The sequence below is a fragment of the Myotis yumanensis genome, unplaced genomic scaffold (genome assembly GCF_028538775.1).
Source record: "Myotis yumanensis isolate MYYU_CA2020_CCGP unplaced genomic scaffold, mMyoYum1.0.hap1 SCAF_8, whole genome shotgun sequence".
Classification (NCBI taxonomy): domain Eukaryota; kingdom Metazoa; phylum Chordata; class Mammalia; order Chiroptera; family Vespertilionidae; genus Myotis; species Myotis yumanensis.
In genome coordinates, this window is record NW_027223759.1 from 19,078,808 (window position 1) to 19,105,648 (window position 26,841).

The following is a 26,841-nucleotide window of genomic DNA, read 5'->3' on the forward strand; positions in this document are numbered from 1 at the left end:
TTAGAATGAAACACTAAAGTAGTATCAACGTATTTTTAACTACAATTCAAAAATTAGGGGGATTCTCATTTACTTACAAGTTTGTTTTGCTCTTGGAGGAAATTTGGTCCGGGTAATAGCCAAAATTATAAAAATAATGACTGGCCATAAAATCAAGACAAGTGTCCAAAGCTGCAAAATAATGATAAGAAAAAATATTAATTATATTGCTGAATTGCTGAACCAAAAAAACTGACAAGAAATACATCATACTATAACATTCCGACACAAAACAAGTATTTGCCTGTAAATATTCTTAATAAAAAAAGAAAAGAGTGATTTTTTTAAATGAAAGAGATCTATAAATGAACACAAGATTTTTTTTTCCAGGCTTGAAACCTTAAAATGATCTTCTGAAGACCCCTTTCCAGTCACCTATCATGACTACCCCAAGAGTGATGATATTAAAATTCAAATCTGATCAGTAAGTTCTTTACTTAAAATCTGATGTTTTCCCAGTTGCTTGTTGGTAAGGCTCAGCATTCTAAACAGGGCATACAAAACCCAACACGACTGTAACGTAGACACCTCTTAGACCTCTTTTACCATTTCCAAAGTCAACATTTTATGCTCAGCCAACAAGATTAGTGGGTGACATCGAGTAATGATTCAATAGACATCATTGAACAAATAAATAAATGAATAATTGTGTCAATGAGTACCAGTAAATGAGTAAACAGGAACTTCAAGTTTTATGCAACATCCCCCAGCATACCTCTATAAATAGCATCTTGTGTCTGCTTCTATCATAAAACCTAACATACTCTTATCATCAATATTTTTCTGCCTGACTCACAAAATAAGTTGGCAACTCTTTTATGGCAGGAACAGTGTCTTATAGATCCCTGAATTTTCACTGGTACAAAATAAATACTAAAAAATGTATACTGATACTGCATTAAATTTCTATCAGAGAACTTCACTGTAAGACACTTCAAGAGTGGCTTTCCTCCCCATGTAGACATGATTTGTTGCATAAGACATCAACTGCTTAATATTTTACATACCTATAAAATTTTTCAAACATGTATTCACAAAAAAACCATTAACTGTGGTATGCAAACAGTTATAGCACACAAACCAAGCTGTACAGAACCTTGCCTAGACTTAATAAAGTAAAACTTGGAACTCTGTTTCTGCCTGGTTATGCAATCAGACTTGCTATCATTCCTCCCCCACTTTTCAGAGACAGCTTGCTTCTGCCAAATCTCAAGTTACTGCCTGGGGCTCTTTAATTCTCCAAAACAATCTAGACCCATTCAAGTATTGATCCTTAGGAAACTCCTGATCTCAATTTTCTCTGGATATCTCCATTGTGTGTCTAATAGCACTGCTCTCCTTGCTAGCGGGCCTGTCACCATCTTCTTAGACTTTGGGTTTTAAAAAAAGAAGAAGTTGCCTCTTGATGTAAGGAATCCTGAGGTGCTGGGTTTGGTCATAGCTGAAAAGCTTCCAGACTGACCAAACAGCCTAACCTATACAGCACTTCTCAAGTACTAATGTGCATTCCACGTCAGTGCATACCGCGTCACCTAGGATCATGTATGCAAGTAGAATGGGATTCAGTAGACCAGAGGTGGAGTCAGAAACCCTGCTTTTCTATTAAGCTCCAGATGGGTGCTGCTGGTGCTGCGCCCAAGAACCACACTGGGAGTAGAGCAGTTTTAAATGTACGCCACCCACCTAACTGGCAGGATTGTTTATAAAGTCCTGGAATATTTTTGTTGGAAAACTCCCTTGAGATCAATTAATGAATAGAATTCAGGGCATTCGTAAACCTGGATAGGGAAAAAAAGATCACATTTTTATTTTCTCCAGCTTGTGATTGAAATTTAGCATTTCTATTGATGATGGATGTAGTCAACAAACCAAAGTGTGATTAGAAGTACCTTTGACTTGGTCACCAATAGAAACCAGGGATATTTTCAAAGAACATTAGTGTTGTTGTAGAGACCTCCAAGTGCTGTTTACAATTGTGAAATTAAAATTACAGTGGTTATAGGTTCATAATATTTATTTAGTTAGTTAATGCTATAATAAAGAAACCCATTACCATATCCTAAATTTGCTTTTAAATACCTTAATAACTGAATCTTACCTAAAAATAGACAAACATGTAAATTGACTGTCCCTCCACTATGCTCACCAGCCAATCAGGAGAGTATGCAAATTAACCCAACAAAGATGGCGGTTAGTTTTCATACATGGGCGCAAAGTGGTGGGACAAAGACTGAAGGCTCTGGCTGGAGCAGCGAAGACTGAAGGCCTGGGTCCCAGGTGCCGGAGGAAAATCGGTGCCGGCAGCCAGGGGAAGGGAAGGCCTATTGCATGAATCTCTTCATGTAACAGGCCTCTAGTTTCAATATAATTTGTTTTATTTGTAATACTACTTATTTTATTAATTTAAAAACATTATTCTTAGAGGAGCCATACATTTCACCAGGCTGCCAAAGAGATCCATTGCATATTGGAGGTTAAGAAGCCTTGATCTCATCCAACTCCCTTTTTTCTTCTCTGGGATACAGAAGGTTAGCATAATTATCCAAAGTCACATACCCAGTTAGAAAGCAGAGCAGGGAACAAGGATCTGAATATCAAAATACTTGGGCTAGGTCTTTTTTTAAATTACCATACTGCTCTGAGAAACAAGTAAGAAAGAATTACAGAAAGTGTATTGCAAAAATATAAGTGCTATAAAAAATATAAAATGTGCCCAGGCTGGCATGGCTCTGTGGTTGAGCACTGACCTATGAACCAGGAGATCACTGTTTGATTCCCAGTCACAGCCTGTGCCTGGATTTCAGGCTCAATCCCCAGTGTGGGGAGTGTAGGAAGCAGTCATTCAATGATTCTCTCTCATCATTGATGTTTCCCTTTCTCTCCTTCTCCCTTCCTCTCTGAAATCAATAAAAATATTTTTTAAATATATATATCATATATATGTATATATACATATATATATGATGTTATTATTCTAGCCTAGTGTGATATATTTGAAAATTAAAGTCTGTTTTAAGGATCCTAGATATGATACAAGATATCATCTTTATTCAATGTGACTCATTTGAAATGCAGACTATAAAGAATTGAGGTTACAAAAATGTAATGTCTGTAGATTTATTGGTCTTATATTTGAAGCCATAGTTATTTTTTTTTTTTTAAAGGATTCATCTGAGTAGTTTTAATGCCCCATAGCTACTTTCAGGAGCATCTATTCATTTTTCTATAGTAACTTCATGAGAATTCAGTGAGCAACTGAGATTAATTATATCAACACAAATGTACATTCACATTTATATAAGAATATGTCGTGGGATATCTTTAAGTGGTCTTTTGATTTATCTAATTTGATGGAATATTTAAGTTTTATTTTTTTGTTTAAAATATTACATATTGTAGTACATATGTCTCCTTTTTCCCCCATTTATCAACCCCCCCCCCCCCCCGGGCCAACCACCGGCCAACCCCCGTCCCCTGGCACATTCCCTTACCCCCCTAGTGTCTATGTCCATTGGTTAGGCTTATACGCATGCATACAAATCCTTTGGTTGATCTCTTACCCCTTCTCTCAACCCCTCCCCTGCCTTCCCACTGAAGCTTGACAGTCAGTTTGATGCTTCTTTGTCTCTGTATCTATTTTTGTTCATCAGTTTATAATGTTCATTATATTCTACAAATGAATGAGATCATGTGATATTTATCTTTCTCTGACTGGGTTATTTCGCTTAGCATAATGCTCTCCAGTTCCATCCATGCTGTTGTGAATGCTAAGAGTTCTTTCTTTTTTACAGCAGTGTAGTATTCCATTGCTTAGATGTACCAGAGCTTTTTAATCCATTCATCTGCTGATGAACACTTACATTGTTTCCAAATCTTAGCTATTGTAAATTATGCTGCTATGAACAAATGGGAGTTCCATTTTTAATTTTTTGAGGAAACTCCATACTGTTTTCCACAGTGGCTGCACCAGTCTGCATTCCCACCAGCAGTACATGAGGGTTCCTTTTTCTCTACATCCTCACCAGCACTTGTCCTTTGTTGATTTGTTGATGATAGCCATTCTGACAGGTGTGAGATGGTACCTCATTGTCATTTTGATTTGCATCTCTTGGATGATTGGCGACTTAGAGCATGTTTTCATGTCTCTCAGCCTCCTGTATGTCAACTTTCGAAAATTTAAGTCCTTTGCCCATTTTTTATTGGATTGTTTATCTTCTTTTTCTTAAGATGTATGGGTTTCCTATAAATTTGGAGATTAGGCCCTAATTTGATGGCTTCATGAAGAGGTTTTGGTAAATTTTGAAGTTAATTTTTGACACGATTTAAGTTCAGCCCAAACTGTAATCTATATCAGTGTAGTTTAAGGCATTTTTGACTCTGTTGCAGATAAAAACCACAGCTAGCCTATAAGCAATTTATTATCACAAGATTTCCCCTGGGATTGTAGGTCAGAGAGGTTTGAAGAACATTTCTGAATACTGCATTTTAGAAGGATAACAAATACAGAGCCATTCACACTGTGATCGCAGTAATGTTAAGGCTGACAAGTTAATCACAAAAGCCAGAAACAAACAAAATTTAAATTTTCATAGCAGCAGGATTGCTTTCAACACCATTCTAAATATTATCATAAATAACCTGGAAGAAAATGTGTGCCAAGGATCCAAATGCTAAACTGATGAGTCATGGCTTTTCTTGCTGTTGCTTTAGAGAAAGGGCTAATATATTGATCTTCGTTACAGATTTGGGACTACTGGAAACTTTGGGAAAAGCAGTTTTTAACAGTTTCATATTTTTGCTGATATTTTAACTTACCTCACACTTGCCTCTATACCTCATTTGCCTTCCATCCCCTCTGCATTCTTTTTTTCTAATTTTTTTATTGATTTTAGAGAGGAAAGGAGAGGGAGAGAGCGATAGAAACATCAATGATGAGAGAGAATCATTGATTGTCTGCTTCCCACACACCCCACACTTGGGATCAAGCCCGCAACTTGGGCATGTAACCCAGACTGGGAACCGAAACACGACCTCCTGGTTCACAGGTCAACACTCAACCATTGAACCACATCGGTCAGGCCTCCTTGCATTATTGACATTGAAGGGCATAGGCACACTGGGCAGTTGGCTTCTTTAGTGGGCCATGGCATTTGTCTCCTTTTATTTCTCCAGGGATTATTTTCTATTGAGATGTCCCATTCTTTTTCTTTTTCTTTTTCTTCCCTTTCAGCTTCTGAAAATTTCAGTGTCTGAAAGTCCTTAGGTGGTGCCCAGTAAGTCCACGCTATAACTGGGTGCCCTACAGTGAGGGAGGTGGGTCCCTAGTAAGGTAAAGAGGACACCCACAGTGCAGCAGCCAGACATGGGGTGTCTGTTGGGTAAGGAAGGTGTCTGTGCAAAGCAAAGAGCAGGCAATTGGTTTTATATAGGGAGGCTGACCAAAAAGTCAATATGCCCCTTTAGAGAAGCGAGGTTCCTCACTACCCATCAGGGGAATTATGATCACGGAAAGGGAGAAAACTAGAATGAACTCTTTAATATTGGGTTTGAGTTAAGGATATATGTGTGAACTCCTGGGTTTCAAAATGTATAAAGATACACAAACTACAGTGATAAATGTGTATATAACAATTATTTCCTTCTTTCTGGTTCCACAAGTTTTTCTGCCTCACTGTGTACTTTCTCTGTCCTAGTCTTGAAAATACCAATTTTCCAGGAAATGCTAGCTTATTTTAGTGCACAGATGAGACCTAAGTGTGCTGGTTGCTATTGGGATGTCACTGTTCCCAAGGGTAGACAGAACCACAGAATATATGTAGAATATATGTAGACACAGAGATGAATGATAGAAAGATAGATAGGTAGATAGATGATGATGATGATGATGATGATGATGATGATGATAGATGATAGATAGATAGATAGATAGATAGATAGATAGATAGATCCCATTAAAATTGAGTGGTCTGAAGTTGGTTGTGTCCAAAATGAATGACAGTGGTTATCATTACAATTTTCAAATTGCAATGGGGATTTTTCTAACTCTGAAAATAAATAAAAGTAAAACGTTTAATATGAAGATTCTTCTTTCCCTTCAGGGAATCATAGTCTTGGAGAGTTCTTAAGAAAACTTAGGGTTTAACATATACTACAGTAATCATTTATTATTATTATTATTATATAAAATTATTGAGCCTACTGTATACTGTATACTAGGCACAGAGAATAGAGCAATTAAAAGTTTCAGTCTTTTGAGGAAAGGAAATATTGAAAATAATTTTAACCAAATGCAGTAGATATCAGAAATAAGACATAGGAAGTAAAGAGTGTGGAAGGAAAATAAAGCAAGAGGAGCTGATTAAAAACTAAAAGATGGAAAAGGTCAGGAAGAAGAAAAGATAGGTATGTTGGATAAAGTGTGAAAAAGAAGTAGGAGTCTTTTCAGCATAGAAAACATATGGGTGAAGACCCACAGATGGAAAAGAGGGTGAAATGTTCCAGGAAGAAAAATAACTCCAGAATGACTAGTGCATGAAGAGTCAGGGAAAACATCTCTGCCATATGGTTATCCAACCTCTACCTGAATGCTTCTAGTGACTAAAAGTTAACTATTTCACAAGACTTCTGTGTTATTGGACAATTCATACTGTCTGATTTTTTTTTTATTTTTTTATTTTTTTATTTTTTTTTTTTTTTTGCTTATATCAAGGGGATATCTTCCTGTTTTGACTAACACTTGTTTGTCTTAGTTTGGCCTCCTCTTTCACATGAGAATTCAACAAGTATTTGAAGAGAAATGAAGTCCCCTCTCCTCTTAGGTACCAGTGCCAGTTCCTTCAGCAATTCCCTGTTAAATATGGTTTTGAAATATCTTTCCCACTATAAATTCTTGTTGTCAAGTGTTCTCCTTACAATTATATCAGAATTCAATATAATGCCCCAAGTGATAACAGCTAATAGTTATTGATTGCTTAGAAAGTACAAGATGCTATGTAAAACACTTAATATGCATTATCTTATTTAATATAATCGTCTCATTTTCTCCTGCAGATGGGAAAATTGGAATCTTAAAGACACTAAATAAGCCTTCATTCCTTAAGCCATAAATCATAGAGCTGATCTTTGAACCCAGGCAGCCTGGCTTCAGCACCTGTACCATAAAGCTATATCCAAACCCCTACAAAACAGATTACTAGCTCTCTTTGACCTTAATACTATCCTTTATTAGTTCAGCCTATATGAGCATTAAAAGTCATTTGAAAGTCATCCTGTAACCTCAAATCATAACTTTTTATTACAAACTGGAAATAACACTTGCCTAACCTTCCATAAGTAAAGTACACTGCCTCTTCCTTCCTCTTCTATTCCTTCCTTTATGGACTGTCCCATAAGTCAAGGATGACTGTTACTTGATGGCAGCAAGAGGATTCCCAAGTTCACGTTCTGAAGTAAGAGCCTGGTACTTTAGATCTGGAATAAACTTTAATTCAACCCCCAAAACAAGAAACTAAAGTGGCAAGAGTTCTGTTAATTGGGCTTTCTGCCTATTACCACTGTCATCCATATAAAAGACCCATGTGGAAACTGAGATCAAAGACTTTTTCTGAAATCTGTGCTTATAGGTTATAATACATTATGGAGTTTGGTAAACTTCCTATGATGTACATAAAAACAACACACTTTTATTGGACTTTAAGCTTATTTACTTGTCTATTTCTAAAACATTTTCATCTCTCCCAGATGGCATGGCTCAGTGGTTGAGCGTTGACCTATGAATCAGGAGGTCACGTTCAATTCCCAGTCAGGGCACATGCCCAGGTTGCGGGCTCAATCCCCAGTGTAGGTTGTGCAGGAGGTAGTCGATCAATGATTCTCTCTCTCATCATTGATGTTTCTATCTCTTCTTCTCCTCTCTGAAATCAGTAGAAATATATTTTAAAAAATAAATAAAATAGCCCTAGCCGGTTTGGTTCAGTGGATAGAGCCACGGCTTAAGGACTGAAGGGCCCCAGGTTCGATTCCGGTCAAGGGCACATGCCCGGGTTGCGGGGGCAGCCAATCAATGATTCTCTCTCATCATTGATGTTTCTATCTCTCTCACCCTCTCCCTTCCTCTCTGAATGCAATAAAAATATATTTTTAAAAAGTAAAAATAAATAAATAAAACATTTTCATTTCATTTACGTTTTATTGATTGTCCAAACTAATAAAATGTTCATGCCTGCTATGTGACAAGCACCATAATCAACAGGTAGATCTAATTTCTTTTAACAATTAAATGGTATTAAGGGAGTAAGTGGTATCGACCCAGAGGAGATGAAAAGGCCTGGAACATTTGAAGACATAGTTGACTGAATTGTATAAGGTCTAGTTCATTTTAACATGATTTAGAATTTTAAATTTGGGAATTAGAGTTTAATTATAAATTGTTTTATTCCAAAAAGTTATTTTAATAAATAGAGTGTACTGCTCCAAAATTTTGAAGTTCAGTCTTCCTCTTTCTCTAGTCACTCTGAGGGGAAGTTACATGGGCAATATGGGGGTTGGGGAGGAAGTGTAAAACTTGATCCAAAGTGTTAGAAAAGTATCAAGTTGTAGGAATGTCTGTGATAGAAAAAAACAGTTCTATCATCAACTGAGCTAAAGTGCAAATCCACTAGATAAAGTTACAACAGAAAATACTGTAAACAGCTGAAGTTAATTTTCTTTCTTCAGGTCATAAGTCTGGAATTAGATTTCACTTCAATAGACATCAGGAATCATTCTTTGATATGCTCTTCAGAACCCATCTTCTTCATGAAAGATAAACTCTTATCTTAACTATCCAGTCTTTCTGTCTCTTTGCTGCACCAGGACTCTTTCCTGTCATTAACTAGCATCCCTGTTGCTAACCATTTCCAGTGGAATGTATCTTCATTTTCCCATTATTTTAAGAGTTACATTACAAACCCAGCAGGGTAGCAACTGCATTTAATTGATTTTCTCTATTACCTAACATTTCTGTTCGTGATTAATGTGATTTTTTTTAGTATTCGTTTTTTGCAATTGAGAAAAATGACACAAATGGAGCCATTTCAAAATGGAGTTGGAACCACCAGACCAGAGAAATGGCCTTGTACATCTTGCTCTTTGAAACCTGGAAATGTTTGCCTTTGGCAGAATAACTTTTGGTGGGGCCAAAGCAGCATTGTCTTCCGTACAGCTGTGCATACAGCTAACAGGAAATGGAACAACCTGACTACGAGGACTCAAAATTACAAACAGCTTTTGGAATCAGTAAATAGCCATGTAGAGTTCAAGAAGAACTTAGCCTATTAGCACCAATAGAAGTTCCTTCCTTCTATTCATGGAATTGTTTCCCCTCCCTTTCTCATAAAAACCCATTACCTACCCCCCCCCCCCCATAATCAGAACAAAATTTGGGTTTCTGCCTAAATCAGTGCTTCTTGATGAACTATTCTTTGATCTTAAATAAATGCTTGTTGCTGCTCACAGGAGGCTTTTGATTTTTTGGTTAACAAATATGGGGACCTGCAGTAACCTTATCTTCATGGACTAGAGTCCCCTGAAACCTGATAAGATCCCCACATGAGCCTCTTTTGTGTTCACTTTCCATGGACCACCCAGCAGTAAATTCTACCAGGCTCCTGACTTCCCTCCTTAGTGGTTGAGGTCAGTGACTTTCTTTGAGATCAGGAGGGGAATTCCCTCAGGGAGGCACTGCTCTGGGATGCCCATGTGGCTGCTGCCACAGGAACGCGCTACCACATGAGAAATATTCCTCAGGAAGGGCTTCTTTCATGCTTGTCAGAAGTTCCCTGGGTGTTGAGTAGCTTAGAGCTACTGGTAGGTGAGTACAAATTTTTGTTGTGCATTCTTACACATTTCTTTTCTTTATCCCTGTCTATTGTGTTGTCATAAGAAAGAGATTCAAAAGGGACCAACACAGGCATAAATTCTATAAACCTGTTGTCTGGGCTGGCCCCTGCAAACTGACAATTTCTGCAGATCTCACCAGATGAGCATCTATTTAAATAAACTTTATTGTGGGCTAAGTGTACATGAGGTAAAAGTATTGCTAAGGGAGCCTTGGAAGACAAAGCTGCAAAATTAGTGAACACGGGTAGAGCATTTAAGAGCCAGAAGAGCACTGGACACCTCAGATGAGTTGGTCATGAAACGGGTTAAAAGCCAATAAGACCTCCTTGGAAAAATTGGCATAGTACCTTGCTTATAGGGTTCTCAGCTTAACCAAGTGAGTAAGGAAAGTCACTTCCTGGCAGGCACAAGAACCTCAGGGTATTTTGGGGACCTCAAGACAAGAGGAATTAACCCAAATCTAAAAGTACTACAGGTGAAGTCTAATGGCAAGCATTTGGCTTGGCCTCTTAGCCCCGAGAGGCTGTTAAAAGTTTAATCTGAAGATTTCTTATTGAAAGTTCAAGCAAAGCAGATTTAAAAGAGTCTATATAATCAATTGTCATATTTGATGCATTTATATAGATAATCAGGCCAAGTTTATCAAAACTAGACTTAATTTTGGTAAAACCAATTTGCTTGCAAAATATCTTTGATAAAAATGTAGGTAATTGTAGAGAGAGAAAAAATTATATTTCAATAGAAGCTATAATACACACTTATGGATACTAATTCTATTCATTGCCTTTGAGGTTTTATTTTCCACCTGTAAACTGGATTGAATGCTAAATTTTTTTAGTTTACTCAAATACTTGGCTACAACTCTTCAAACCAATGTTTCCAATTTCTCTCCCACTTTTGACTTGAAATCATTTCAAACTAAAGCTGCCATTTTCTGGAAGCCCTGCAAATGGTCTGTAAACAATTTGATATAAACTTCAAATAAGTCACTACAAATGCTCATGCTTAAACAATCTTCATGCCTGATGCTCTGTAAGCCACTTGGAAAGTATACGTGAGCAATGGATGGCATCATCAGAGACATTTCAAATGGCTAAAGATTGCTTCAACACTGATATCTAAAATTGTTCTTGACTGACTGCCCCCTCGGCTCAGAAACTGGTTACTTACCATTAACCTTTGTTTTTCATTTGTTCCCATAGAAATGTCTCTTATTGCTGACACTCCATGGTCCTTGACCTTTTCATCTGGCTATGCTCAGACATTGCCCCTACTCAGGTCTAATCTCCAAATTCAAGTTAGCATTTTGTTTGTCATTCTAGAAATTCTTGTTATAAAATTTTGTCTGCTTTACGTAGCTCAATGTTGTAAAGACACCACTTGGATAATGATTGCTCAGAGATTTGAGATAATCACTAAGTCCTATGAGAGTTGATGTGAAAAATCTCAAGGAATTAACTGCAGTTGTTTGCCCTTAAAGAAACATGACAGTAAGATCTTCCTCTGTTCTAGTGCTCTTGTTGCTTAAATGTGGCCTAAGATTCCTACGAAAACCACTTTCCCTCCTACATGGGACATGATATACTGGAAATACGCCTTCTCAGTGACAGATAAATGAAGCTTTCAACAACTGATCAGTGTTGCTTGCCAATTGTTAATCAGAGATGCTTTCAAGGAAAGATCTCAATCAAAAGGGAGAAATATGAAAAATGAAATAAATGGAGCCATTTCTAAATGAAGCCAGAGCCACCTCCCCAGAGAAAAGGTTCTTCACACCTTGCTCCTTGAATCTTTGGGCTGTTTGACTTGGACAAAATAACCTTTGGACAGGGCCAGACAGTCTTGTCTTCTAAACAACTGTTTGTGGAACCAACAGGAAAGCAAACATCCTGATTACAGAGATTAAAGATTACGGGCCTTTTTTAGAATCAGTAAACATCCATGTAGAGTTCTGGGTGCCTATAAGCACCAATAGAAATTCATTTCTTCTTTATGTAATTATTTCCCTTCCCTTTCTCATACAACCCTTTGCCTTCATCCCATAATCAGAACACAATTTGGATTTCTGCCTAATTTAGTGCATCCTGAATACCTAGCTATTCTTTGAACTCAAAAAAATGCAGTTGCTTCTCAATTTGGCTTTTTATTTTTAGGTTAACAATGTAATTGAGAATTGATGTTGCCATTAATATTTTTAAAAAACAGCAGTATCTTAAGGCCTCCTTAACACATATGATGTCTTTGTTGGTGACCTGAACTCTGAGCAGAAATCAGAGAATGTTGGGAAAGGAAACTCAACTCAGGGGCAACAGAGAAGCAGTAGAAGGTAATAGAAAGAATAGATCTATTTTGGGGGAAATCTGACTTTGGGACTTTAAATTCATTATGTGGACCATGGAAAAGTCTATTGAATACTCCGAAACCTATAAAATAAAAGCATTTAGAGAATCCCAAATATTCCAAAATCCTGGTATTTGATTTTATAAAGAGAGAGGGAGAGGGAGGCAGGGAGAGAGAGAGAGAGAGAGAAACATTTACTCTAAGAACAATCTTGAGGATGATCACCTCAAAAATTAAAGATCCAATCTTCCCTCTTTTGCAGCCAAACTCAACATTTAACTTATCCCATTGTCATTCTATTCATTTATTTTTTAATTGAATTATGGGTGACATTGGTTAATAAAATTATACAGATTTCAGGTGTCCAATTCTACAGTACATCATCTGTATATTGTATTGTGTGTTTACCACTCCAAGTCAAGTCTCCTTCCATCACCATTTATCCTTCCTTTACTTTCTTCTACCTCTCCCCTTTCCCTCTGACAATCACCATACTGTTGTCTGTGTCCATGAGTCTTTATATTATTTACTAGAGGCCCAGTGCACAAAAATTTGTGCACTCGGGGGGAAGGGGGGGGTCCCTCAGCCCAGCCTGTGCCCTCTCACAGTCTGGGACCCCTCGGGAGATAACGACCTGCTGGCTTAGGCCTGCTCCTGGGTGGCAGAGGGCAGGCCCAATCCCTAGGTGCAGCCCCTGGTCGGGCTCAGAGCAGGGCTGATTGGGGAGTTGGGGCGCTGCCCCCTGTCATGCACAGAGCAGGGCGGATTGGGAGGTTGTGATGCCACCCTCAGTCACGCTCAGGATAGGGCTGATTGGGGGGTTGAGGCACCGCCCCCTATCACACTCAAGGCAGGGTCAATGGGGAGGTTGCGGCACCACCCCCTGTGATGCACAGAGCAGGGCCAATCAGGGGGTTGGGGCACTGCCCCCTGTCACTCACAGAGCAGGGCCAATCGGGGGGTTGGGGAGCTCCTCTGTCACGCACAGAGCAGGGCCGATAGGGGAGTTAGGGCACCGCCCCTTGTCACACACAGAGCAGGGTGGATCAGGGGGTTGGGGCGCCACCACTGTCACACTCAGGGCAGGGCCGATGGGGAGGTTATGGCTCTACCCTGTCACACACAGAGCAGGGCCCGTGGTGGGGGGGGTTGGGGTGCCGCCCTCTATCACCCACAGAGCAGGGCCAATCAGAGGGTTGGGACGCCGCACCCTGTCACACACAGAGCCGCAGGGCGATCAGGGGGTTTGGACGCTGCACCCTGTCATGCTGATCCGGTGCCAGGAGGCTCCGCTGATCCCGGTGCTGGGAGGCATATTACCCTTTTACTATATAGGATAGAGGCCTGGGGGCCAGCTAGTTTGCCCTGAAGGGTGTCCTGGATCAGGGTGGGGGTCCCCACTGGGGTGCCTGGCCAGCCTGGATGAGGGGATGATGGCTGTTTGCAGCTGGTCACACACCCTTCAGGGTGGGGGTCCCCATTGGGGTGCCTGGCCAGTCTGGGTGAGGGTCTGAGGGCTGCCTTAAGGCTTGCGATTGATTGAAGCCCCCAACCGCTCCTTTTTTTCTTTCTTTTTTTTCTTCTGGGCCAGCTTTAGCTCTGGCTCTAGCTCTGAGGCTTCCGCTGCTGGTTTGTTTCGGTTCTATAATCGAAACAATGTATAACTTCAGCTCTGAGATCCCAGCCTTCTATATTTGTTAGAATGTTTCAAACTGCCAGCTCAGAGGCCGGCAAGTCAGGCGGGGAACGTTGCAGTCTGCAGTCACGGGAGCAAGCAAGCCTCATGTTCGCTTCCAGCTGCCTGGCTGCCAGCCGCCATCTTGGCTGACAGTTAATTTGCATAAGGATATGCTGATTAGCCAATGGGAAGGGTAGCGGTTGTACGCCAATTACCATTTTTCTCTTTTATTAGTGTAGATTCTTTGCTTAATCCCTTTACCAATCTCATTCAGCCCCCAACCCCCACCCCTCTGACAACTGTCCATTTTCTGTACCTATGAGTCTGTTTCTGTTTTGTTAGTTTATTTTGTTCATTAGATTCCACATTCTATTTCTTACACTACATACCTGTTTGAAATTCTTGTCTCATTTTCTATTGTAGTGTATAATCTATACTATGTTTCCTCAGTAATCCCCACTCTACTTTAATATTTTTACTATATCTTTATTTGTTTTTCTTTTAATTCTTTCTTATATATCATCTATTTCTCCATTAATAGGTTTCTAGCTTTTCTGTTTATAGACTATCTTTCCCACTACCTTGCTTTGTGATAGAATCGCATATTTGGGTCAATTACAAAGATTGAAATTAAAATGTTTGGATTTAAAATAATTGCTTGATGGATGACAAAGGTCAGTTCCTACCAGAAGACTATGTCCTCTCCTTGAATGTAATACACTTGCTTACCATGTGCTCTGTCTTCTAATTTGTCTGTATTTCTTATTTTCACAATGTTCTTTCATTTCATCTTCTTTTAAATCTTTGATCCTCATTTTCTAGCCCCTTAATTTTCTTATCCTTCCCTCTTAAATAACAGTGGCACACATATGCCCTTTCTACCAGTGTCCTCAAATCTTCTTTCCAATACCAAGACTTAGGACTAGTCTAGACAAAAGTATGAAGAAAGAAAAACACCTTTTATTGCCCTTTCACCCTCCACTTAGGATTGTCTTTCCTTCTCCTTTTGGCACCACTATTTTCTAAAGGTCTCTTGTGTTCCTCTAGTTCAGTGGTTCTCAAACTTCTGGCCCTTTAAATACAGTTCCTCATGTTGTGACCCAACCATAAAATTATTTTCGTTGTTACTTCATAACTGTAATGTTGCTACTGTTATGAATCATAATGTAAATATCTGATATGCAGGATGGTCTTAGGTGACCCCTGTGAAAGGATTGTTTCACCACCAAAGGGGTCGCGACCCACAGGTTGAGAACTGCTGCGCTAGTTGGTCATAATGGGTTCAAGTGACCCCTCTATGTTACCCCAAATTCTGGACTTTTTCTAATCTTTCTTCTTGCAACAAAGACTTTTCTGCCCTGGTCCCATTCTCTTAGGGTGCACCTAACTTCCGTATCACCTGATGTCCCAAAATGAACTAATAGCTTATGTACGCTCTTTCCCCAGGCAAAAGTATAATTAACAGGATCTTTTTAGAGATTTTGGCTAAAGAGGAATAATATAAGGCATTATACTGAAAATATTTTAGAACCCCTAACTTCTACCCCCTCTAAATATGCCATGTCCAGCAGAAATTGACTAAAATAGAGAAAAACTCCAAAGTGGAAAATTGATATACCAGCTATGTTGTAGATGAGGGAGAAACTTATTAAAGTTTCTAAGGATAAAATTTCTCAATGATATATTTTATTCACCTGAGGGTTTTGTGGGTTTCTTTTAGTCCTCACTTGAGGATGTTTTTTATAGATTCCTTTTTTAGAGAGAGGAAGGGGGAGAGAGAGAGAGAGAGAGAGAGAGAGAGAGAGAGAGAGATTGACTGCCTCCAGTATGCTCCCAACAGGGAATCAAACCCACAACTTTTTGGTATATGGGATGATGCTCCAAACAACTGAACCACATGACCAGGGCCTCAGGCCTTTTTAAAAAATTTTAGATAAAATGGAGTTTTAAGGAAAATATATAACTTCAGCATTTTGTTTATCAGCAGTAATTGGTATTTCTCTTCCTCTATGCTTTTATTTTTAACTATTGAGTTTTCATCACTTAAGAACTTTACTGTATATAAATTTCTTTTTTTCTCTCATAATACCTTTTCCTGGATTTCCTTTCATCATTATGTCAAATAAAATATATTTGTCCCAATTGCCCCAATTTTTCTATAACCTATTTGCCAAGTGTTTGTCACCATTTATAAAGCAATTTGAAATACATTAGTACATTTGGTTCTCACCCTATGAGATAGATACGGTAGAGCTCATGCCCATTTGGGGAAATGGGAAAGCCAGTGCTCAAATTGTGATATTCTACTCAAGTCTTGTAGCTGGTAAGGAGCAAAACCAAGAACCCAACTCTTTTGACCATAATCACCTACCCAGACTCTAAGCTGCTGAATTCCACACAGAACCTACCATGGGGTATTATGGGAAATTTTACTTTGTATTTTCTTTTTTTAGTAAAAATAAAAATGAAATAAAAATAGTAATGATTTAAAATGTATGTCCAAACCCACACCCATGCAATCACATAATGCCTTAGGATTTAAAATCCCACCCACCAAATTCACAAAGGTGAGTGAACATTTACTTCTCCCTCTTAATCTACACATCAGAACACTTAAGTAAGGGGTCAGGCACTATAAGCAAACCTAGAATGAGATAAGTTGCATAGATAAAATGTTGGTTTCTATGACGCATACAATTTGCATAATATTTATATTATTCATTTAAGGCTGGGAATCACCACTCTAAAATGAAGTATATATAGTGCCTTGTTGAATTTATCTGGTTTTCAAACATCCTTCTAAATACATGGTAACTCATAGAAGCCAATTCCTTTTTCAATCTACCAAGACCCTATCTGGTGAGGATCTAATAGTTGGCTTTGTAATTTGAAAAGCAAACATGAATATAAGAGCACAAAAAAAGATGTTGCAATGAGCAACATAATGCTCTGGAAACATGGCACATACATTGCATCTTGGTTAGCATTTCTAGTAAATAATTTTTAGATTACTAAAATATCTTGGAAGTTTTTCTATACCAACAGCCTTCAAACTATTTCCTTTTTATATCTTACTTTTCAACCAAGATTTCTATGCTTTTGGTTTTCAAATACATTTCTCTCCCATTTATTGTACCTTTCATCTCATACATTTCGCCATCTCATTTATAACTAAATTTATGTTTAAAAATTTTAAAGCATCTTGGCCAGAAACTTAGAATTCAACACTAGTTCCAATTCAGCCAGTAACAAGCCGCATCCTTTTCTTTGCCCAAGGCATATCGTGGTTTACTCTTTTAATTTACTGAAAGGCAAGTTTAGACTCATGCCTTTAGCTAGAAGACAGATGCAGGAATGATTTCTAAATATCTTATTTCCTGCTTTAAAAACTAAATTAAAACTCTTTTCTTTTTCCTTCATTAGCATCATCATATTTCAGGATTGCCTGCAGCGTCGCCCCAGAGCTCCCCTGCCTTATTTGTACTCACCGGCTGCCTTTTGACACCTAGCCAGTTCTTCCAGACCAGGATCCGAAGCTGGTGAAACTGGGAGGCCATCCTTCAAACACCCCAAACAATATTTTTTTTTCTTTTTTTCCTCCACCCCTCAAAAAAAAAAAAAAAAAAAGAATTGGTCCAACTTGTGTGTCAATGGGCCAGAAGTCTTTTCACGGCATAGCTTCCGTGTCGACTGGGGTAAGAAACCCACAGATGTTCTCTGCCACGGATGTTATTTTCCTGTGCAACGATTGGCTTAATTCTTGACCCAGGAGCACTTCTCAACCAACTCTTCCTCTCCAATAAGGACCCAGACCAGTATCTTTCAGTGGTTTCTGCTTATATTAAAATAACCTCCAGTTGCTGCTTGTTGCGTGAAGTCCAGACTCAAGAGAGAGAATGAATACCATTCAGATAATGCCCCACTGTGAAGAAGAAGAAGAAAAAAAGAGCTGAACCTCCTACTCTCCATGAAATTAACTGCCTATCCACACCTCATAGGAGGTGTCACCTGCACTGAACACGTCATGAGGAATTAGGTGGGACCCTTGCCAGGCCAGTAAGACTTGTCCTACATTCTCTCGCCTTCTTTACTACATAGTGCCTACTCCAGCAGAGCCAGGCAGGGCGTGAGGAGCATTTTACAGACTCTAGCCCAGTGACTCTTATTCTAGTAATATTTACAGTGTCGTTAAGCTGTTTTAAGTCAGTAAGACCAGAGCTCAGCTAAAAAGCTCTGAACCTTAGCTCATCACTAGATATATAGAGAAAGTTTTATGTTCATTCTAAACTTGAGTTGAATGTTTTGATTTGAGGGGAAGTGACTATGTTGGCTAAGTCCTACCTTCCATCACAATTTACTAGGTTAGGCAAATGCAGAGAATAAAAGGTAGCAATAGGGGACATAAATAATATGCAATGGATTCCTTACTTTGGAGGTGTGGATTCATAAATACATTATAGGAAAGCTTTCCTATTCAGGCTTTCATAGTTAAAGGAAACATAGACAAGCAAGTAATTTTGATTGTGATTTAAGGGTATATATAATGAAGAAGTTACCTTGCTTACACACCTTAATGACAACATTCCCTCAGGTACTCAATGCTTCCACCATCTGGCTCTAGCCAGTTTTCCAATCTCATCTTCCAATAGTCATTCCAAATGCTTGACCACTTGTCAAACTGGTATATATTACAATATGCAAACATAACCTGTGCTTTCTGGTCCCTGACCTGTTTATTCTACCTTCTCTACCTGAGATGCACTTTTCCCTCTCTAAGCTCCTACCTACCAAAATTATTCCCAGGTTGACATCTTCCATGAAGCTTTTTTTAGATATACTGCATAAGTTGTCTTCTCTCCTGCCTTTGAATCCAGCATAATTCTTTGTTTCTATCTATCTCAAGGGACTTACATTTTTGCTTTATTGCTATTTTTGTCTATCTTATTTTTCCCACTAAATTGCAAATTCTTTGAGAGCCTAGACTATTTTATAAAACAGTACTTCATACATGATCAGTGATCAATAATCACTCTGAATTTAATTGAATAGACTATTTAAGCCCAGGCTGGTGAAGCTCTCTTTCAATATTCACACTTTTCCATTCCTCTGTTTGTGAAATCAGTTAAAACAGTGTCTGAGCTCTCCCTTCACACCTGGAGCAAGTGCTCCTCTTCCTGGTCCCCCATGTCCAGCTTCCTGGTCCCCATGCCAACTCTGTGATGATGATGACAGCCAGCCTGGGGTTAAGTGGAGCCATGCTGGCATATGCCCATTGCATCACTTTGGCTTTGCCCCTACTGTGAAGAATCCAATCTTCATGAGGCAGTCAGTCCTAAATATCAAGATTTGACCCTTTAATTATTTCTGGACATGGTTAAAGACAAGGGGTTCTTCAGACAGCCAATAGTCTCAGAGATACTACTTTCCTTCACCACTCCTGAAATGTTGTGTCAAGATTCAGGTGACTTTCTCAAGCTCTGCTGAAGACTTGAACTCCTGCTTCCTTATATTCTCTCTCTGCCATCTGTCACAATCTAGAATTCACTAGGAGTCTGGTTCACAAATAAACATTGTTCAGTTGTGAAGACAGGTGGGATTTGAAATGTGATTCTATGTGTCTAGGTCCATTATCTGAAAAGAGTCACTTTATTCAGTCAGGTTACTTCAGGTTAAAAAGTATTGACTCACCACATGACTGATGCAGGTGAGAGGTCAATTCAAAAACTTCCAAATAGTTTCTCCCAGCAGTTGCGCATCACCTCTCCTGTATAATCATGGAGTTGTTTTGTTGGTTTTGTTTCATTTTGGTGAGAGATGTTTCTCTCCAGCTGTCCTCTTCCCGGATATCTTCATCTATGATCTCAAATTTTCTGGTGAAGATAATATATTTTATTACATCTCATGACTTCCCAGATATATTTCTTCAAAATAATTTCACAATTATACATTAGGTGGTTAATGTATCGAGGCAGGCATACAATGTCATGCACACTTCCTTGGGGACTGGAGTAATCTTTCACAAAATATAATTCAAAGTAGTTTAAGTTGGGGTACATAGGAAATCATACATCCAAATTTTGCCCTATTCTGAATAACTATATTTTTAAATTAAATGTATTGGGGTAACTGGTTAATAACATTACATAAGTTTCAGGTGTTCAATTCTATAATACATCATCTATACAATACATTGTGTGCTCACTACTCAAAGTCTAGTCTCCTTCCATAAATCTGACCTTGTTTACCCACTTCATTGTCCCACCAGCCCCCTTCCCTTCTGGTAACCACCATACTGTTGTCTGTGTCAATGAGGTTGTTTTGTTTGTTGCTTTCTGTTTTGCCCCATATATGAGTGATATCATATGGTTCTTGTACTTTTCTATATCTTGGCATCTATATTGACCATATCTGCTTATAATATCTTTTTTAAGGTTTTCAAATTTCTTTTAAATTTTTATTTTAAAAACATCTTTTAAGATTTCATTGTAGAAAAGGTGTTAGTTAACAATAATCTTGGGAACTGTAGCTTACATAAATCAGGAATTATAATCATTGATCATAAGAGAACTTGAAGTAATTATTAGATCAACCAAAATAAAATGGGAGAGAGAATGTGGAGGGAAATTAAAGACAGTAAAACATTTTTTTCACAGAGTAAGATATAATTTTGTGCCCACTCTTGATTGTAGATTGAGGTGCTGTTGGCAGGTATCATAAAATTTCCTCTTGAGGAAAGAGAGAACAATTTTGTAACCAGAAATAAGCTGTTCCAAGGACACACAGCTGCTGAACAATGTCTTTTAAAAAGTAAAAAGCTAAACTGAGCAGAAAATGAACAAAGGCAAATTATAATAATATAACCCATGAAAGAATAGATTTACCAAGAAACTGCTTACAGACTTTATTATTATAGGTGTACCAAGAAGTTAAATTATCCTGTTTAGCAGGACTATGGTTATCTACCACACTCCTCAGTCATTCCAGCCTTTCTGCCAGAGGCCAGCTGCCAGGGTGTTTCTTGGCATCTAGAAGGGTTCAGGAATCTGGAGAAGGGCTGTGAGTAAATTAATAAAGAGACTAGACATGAAATATAAATCTGGAAGGCATTTTGGGGAGCCAGAGGAGACCTAGCTTCAGTAACCAAGTTCTCTGAATCTCTGGATTCCTAGCTTTTTATTAACACAAATTGCCCTAAAGCAAAGCAGATATACATATCAAAGGTACGGGTTTGGTATACAGTAGGTATTGTCAGGTTGGGGAAACTGCCTTCTGCTGTCAGGCAGCAGGCAATAATATATGCAAATCTTTAGGTTTGGGGAAACACTTTCAGCTATTCCAGCAGGCAATAATGTGTGTCTTCAGCCCTGCCGAAGCCTCAAGGTCCACCAACCTTTTGATGAACTTCTTGCATTTATGACCTGCTGGAATCAGCCCCCAGCAGCCAGCAGACCCACATTGTCTTTAGGATGACTTCCAAGTCTTAGTCCATAGTATCTGCTGGCACTCCCTTTCTCTGCTGCTGGTGACTCTACTTCTTGGTGATCAATAGGTTCATTCCTTTATTTAGCAAGAACATCTATCAGAACTTAGGCACTGTTTGCTTTTATGCACTCTCTTGACCAACATTTAAAACAAAAATATAGCTTTTTCATGGAATAGCTTGAACAAAAAATTAGCTAATCCCAGGATTCCAGCCTTCTGCATTCTGAAACTTTAGTAATCACAAGTTTTGGAGAAAAATAGTTCAACCAGCCTAAATCTGACAGAGCCATGCATGCCAAGAATTAGTTTCGGTCTTATCTAAAGTTACCTCCATGGTAACTTCACCTACTGAAACTGCACAGAATGATGGCTCAGCCAAGGCTGTACAACTGTGTAATTGGTGGGCTCCATGAGCATTAGATGGGGCAGTTTTTGTCTGTCAACTACTATATAGTATACTCCAGAACCAGGGCAAGAGGGAATCGGTCCAAACATGAACAGGATATTGATGTAGCTAAGACATGTTGATTTATTTTAATAGTATTTATTAGAGACCTATATTAATAATAGTAATAATAATAAATACTAGACTACAATGCTCCTGTCCTGTCTAACTCATCACTGTATAGTAGGAATCTAGCACAGGTATTACCCTTAGTAGGTGGCTAATTAGTGCTTATTGAATAATTGAGTAGCATACATTTGTTAAGCATTTATTGAATCATCACAGGAGGCATATTGTGTAGAAACTGGTCTAATCACCTTTTTCAAAGGAAAAATGTGACATTCAGAGAAGTAATGTAACTTGCCTAAGTTCACCCAGTTAGAAGTGAGGACAATGAGAACAGCAGAGTTGGAACTCAAACCCTAAATCTGTTATTCTCATCTCTGTGCTATGCTACCTCCGATCCTATCTACTGTTTGTTGTGGGAAGAGCTGAGAAGAAAAGTAAATGACTTCAGGGGTCTTCTGGTTCTCCTGGAGTCTATAAATCACTTATAGACATTTATTTAAAATGAAAATTTATTACCAAAAGAAGTGCACAAAGAATAAATGTACCAGGAATTCAGGAAAAGGAAGGCTGCTGTTTTTAGGTTTCTTGGTAGGTAACCAAAAAGCATCCCAGCCTGGCCCTTGCCATCTTCATCAGGTGTGTCTCTCACTCTCAGCCATCTCTCCCACCATCTGCTGTAGTGCTTAGGATGAGGATATTTACTTTCAGGCTTTCGTCATGCTGTTCTCTCTGCCCAAAATGAAATCGTGCTCATCCTTAAATGAATGACTCCAATGTTACTTCCTCTCTGAAGCCTTTCCCAGCATTTCCACCCACCACACCTCCACCCCTGGCTGACTTAATCACCCTTTCACCTGTTTTATTCTGGATCTCTGTTCACAGTCAACTTCTTACTTGTTACTATGATATTCAGTTTGTCTTGCTGTCTACACTCTGAGCTATTGAAGACAAGGACCAGGCCTTATGAAACAGTAAGAGTTGGGGATTAATTCTATATCCCTACAGAATGGTGAGAAATTTGGCCTGACTAGATCTAAGTGTTGATTTGGTAGTATAAGATAAAGTTGGAAGAGTTAGAGACCGTAATGATAAAGACCAGAGGATGCCATACTGAGTATTTGGATGGGAAGTTCTGGCAACTCATCTAAAGAGATAGATAGAGCAATATAGAAATGGTGCTGTGAGATGAAACTACTAGTAAGATGAGAGGTTCAGATTTACACCTGAAATCTCTATTTTGAATGAAAAGTAATGTGGAATTAAGTTAATGGTGAAATGAAATAGTTTAAGATATTTAACGGTAACCAGAGCCACAAATTTACTTTTCACCTCCAAACTGGTTTTTATCCATAGCATCAGTGAAACCTACTCCCCAACCCCCCATGATTAATTGATTTTTACATTAAGGTCCTATTGGATGCTCATCACACACAGGATCTAATCTATATGATAAACCTGTGAGGTCAATATTATTATCTATGCTCTACAGATAAGGGAGCATAGGTAGAGTAGCTTCCCCAGTTCACGGAGCTAATGAGTATCAGAACAGTGATTTGAACCCTGATCTCTATGTCTGCAAAGCGTGTTCTTCAATAGGACCTCATATAACAACCATGGATAACAAAACATGGCAAGTGTATGCATTGAACCCAGATGGAAATGTGCAATAAGTTGGGAAACTGAAGCTAACTCATAGTAAAAATAACAGCATCCTACTTTTATGAGAAGGGTGGGGCTCCACCAGGGTTTAAAATAATGAGGCACCGATTGCTAATACCTCATTACCTGAAATCCACCTTTGATGGAAGGTGGTGATAGCCAATGCTATGAAGCAGGTAGGTGTGAGGGAGGTATCAGATTCAGGATTTTCAGGTGCTTTATCAGCACTGAGACACTCCAATAATGATGGAGACAAAAGAACTATGTCAAGAAACAACTGGTAAAGATTCACAAAACCAAGTAAGACATATTTAAGGGGGTTTCAATAAGACTCACTCCAAGCTCAACTATAAGGCAGCTTTTCTCTTCCAGATGATACACTGACACAGATAGAATGACAAAATGCTTCATCACAAACAACATGGTCTTGTCAGATGAACTAGTTTGATAAACTATCTGATTATCTTACTATTGAGCTGTGTGAATCTGGGAATTTCAGGGTGATTTAGAATCTTACAAAGAATTACTCATCCACTCACCCAGGATGAGTAATAATTTCCTTGGTTAAACTAATAAAGTATGTTTAATTAATTAATTTTACTACATATGTTGCTATAATTAGAAATAAGAAATAAGAAATAATTGGTATTTTTTTGGCCAATCCATTAAGACTGAAAAAAAATTAAGTTTTAATTCTCCGTTTAGAGAAAAATATAAAAATGAAAATACTGTTGTTTTATCTCAATTTATATCTTTTCTGCCATAAAAACTAAAGTAGCTTAAAAGTCAAGTCTGTTTTTATCTAACATCATTTTTTCTTTATTGAAAAAATACAATAATCCATTTCTACGTGTGTGTTAGTCTTTGGTGACCAGCCTGCTCCTAGAGAAATTTACAAAAAGAATATCACAAATATTAAAGTTTTCTATATTTTATGTGGCAGCATGCATTCCCTTGAATGTAACAGAAAAGAAACTGTTAGAAAAATAGATTTCTGGGGAGGAAACCAAGATGGAGGCATAGGTAAACACCAGAGTTTGCTGCCTCGAACAACCACTTCAAAAATACAACCAAACGGACATCACCCAGAACCACAGGAAGGCTGGCTGAGGAGAGATTCTTCAACGAGAAGGAAAGAGAACAGCATACTGAGGCTCAGAGGAGGCGCAGTGTGGAAAATACAAAGGTATGGAGGTGTGCGTGGAGCGGGCTGATGGCTGAGGGCGCGGTTGTCGTTTTCAATCAGGAGGGAGTCTCAGACTCTGAGCTCCAGATCCGGGCGAGTCTCCAGGGACTCAGACTCAAACGAGAGAAGCGGGATTGTCTGGCATTAGTCGGAATGTGAGGGCAGCTTTCTCTCCGAGGTTTGCAGCGGTTGCTGGGATTCTGAGAAGCAGAGCCTCTGGGAACAGGACTGAGAGCAGCCATAACTGCTCCCTCCGCCCACCTGTTGATCCTGTGCGACCCGCCCCGCCCAAGCCCTGCGCAGAGCCATTTGCCAGATCGCCTCAGGCAAAGGCTAGATTAGCACCTCTCCAGAGGACAGAAGTTTTCCCGAGGCAGACACAGCTGATTCTCACAGCCAGTCGGCCTGGAGGTCAAATCCCTCTAGTAGTAACTACAACAATTAAGGCTTAACTACAAGACTGCGCACAAAGACCACTAGGGGGTGCATCAAGAAAGCGTAAAAAATGCGGAGACAAAGAAACAGGACAAAACTATCAAGGGAGGATATTGAGTTCAGAACCACACTTTTAAGGTCTCTCAAGAACTGTCTAGAAGCCACCGATAAACTTATTGAGATCTATAAGAAATCTAATAAGACCCTCGATGCTGTGATAAAGAACCAACTAGAAATTAAGCATACAAAGACTGAAATAAAAAATATTATACAGACTCCCAACAGCAGACCAGAGGAGCACAAGAATCAAGTCAAAGATTTGAAATGCGAAGAAGTAAAAAACACCCAACCAGAAAAGCAAAATGAAAAAAGAACCCGAAAATACGAAGATAGTGTAAGGAGCCTCTGGGACAGCTTCAAGCGTACAAATATTAGAATTATAGGGGTGCCAGAAGATGAGAGACAGCAAGATATTGAAAACCTATTTGAAGAAATAATGACAGAAAACTTCCCCACCTGATGAAAGAAATGGACTTACAGGTCCAGGAAGCGCAGAGAACCCCAAACAAAAGAAATCCAAAGAGGACCACACCAAGACACATCATCATTAAAATGCCAAGAGCAAAAGACAAAGAGAGAATCTTAAAAGCAGCAAGAGAAAGAAACTCAGTTACCTATAAGGGAGTACCCATACGACTGTCAGCTGATTTCTCAACAGAAACTTTGCAGGCCAGAAGGGAGTGGCAAGAAATATTCAAAGTGATGAATGCCAAGAACCTACAACCAAGATCACTTTATCCAGCAAAGCTATCATTCAGAATTGAAGGTCAGATAAAGAGCCTCACAGATAAGGAAAAGCTAAAGGAGTTCATCACCACCAAACCAGTATTATATGAAATGCTGAAAAGTATCCTTTAAGAAGAGGAAGAAGAAGAAAAAGGTAAAGCTACAAATTATGAACAACAAATATGCATCTATCAACAAATGAATCTAAGAATCAAGTGAATAAATAATCTGAGGAACAGAATGAACTGTTGATTATAATAGAATCAGGGACATAGAAAGGGAATGGACTGACTATTCTTGGGGGGAGAAGGGGTGTGGGAGATGTGGGAAGAGACTGGACAAAAATCGTGCACCTATGGATGAGGACAGTGGGTGGGGAGTGAGGGCGGAGGGTGGGGTAGGAGCTGGAAGGAGGGGAGTTATGGGGGGAAAAAGGAGGAAGAAAGGTAATAATCTGAACAATAAAGATTTAATTTAAAAAAAAAAAGAAAAATAGATTTCTCTTGAATAAGCTAGAAAATGATCATTCCTAGCATTTTGAAATTCCAAACCTTCAGTATAGTAAAAATAAGACTCAGTTATCTGTCCCTTCAATGTTGAGCAAAACACAATTTTTCTACATGCTTTCTATGTTTACTAATGTTAAATGACTTTAAAAAGCATAAGACTGGGGAAAGGAACTGGTTAATGATTCCAATTCAAATCAATAATAAAATATTTTAGCTGAAAAGTCTGATGATTAAAGCATTGATTGGCCAGGGAATTAAGATCTTTATTTCTGTGGCTCTCCATATGGCCTTCCTTTAATGGCACTTCCCTTTCATCACCCTCCCCCATTAGCAG

General features: G+C 38.7%; 1 protein-coding gene across 2 annotated transcripts in view; it reads right to left on the reverse strand.

The window, feature by feature from the left end:
- The window catches only part of ABCA12 (ATP binding cassette subfamily A member 12), a 178,604-nt gene extending 160,728 nt beyond the window's left edge, over positions 1-17,876 (reverse strand). Inside the window, exons 1-2 of one of the 2 annotated variants that reach the window (XM_070422064.1) lie at positions 17,425-17,874; positions 78-171 (exon numbers count right to left, since the gene is read on the reverse strand). In XM_070422064.1, the coding sequence (XP_070278165.1) occupies positions 78-171; positions 17,425-17,493 (163 nt within the window). In that variant the 5' untranslated portion in view covers positions 17,494-17,874. Of the gene's footprint in view, positions 1-77; positions 172-17,424 lie in introns of both variants that reach the window. The other variant, XM_070422065.1, reaches the window with a different exon arrangement.
- Positions 17,877-26,841: the final 8,965 nt, after the last annotated feature.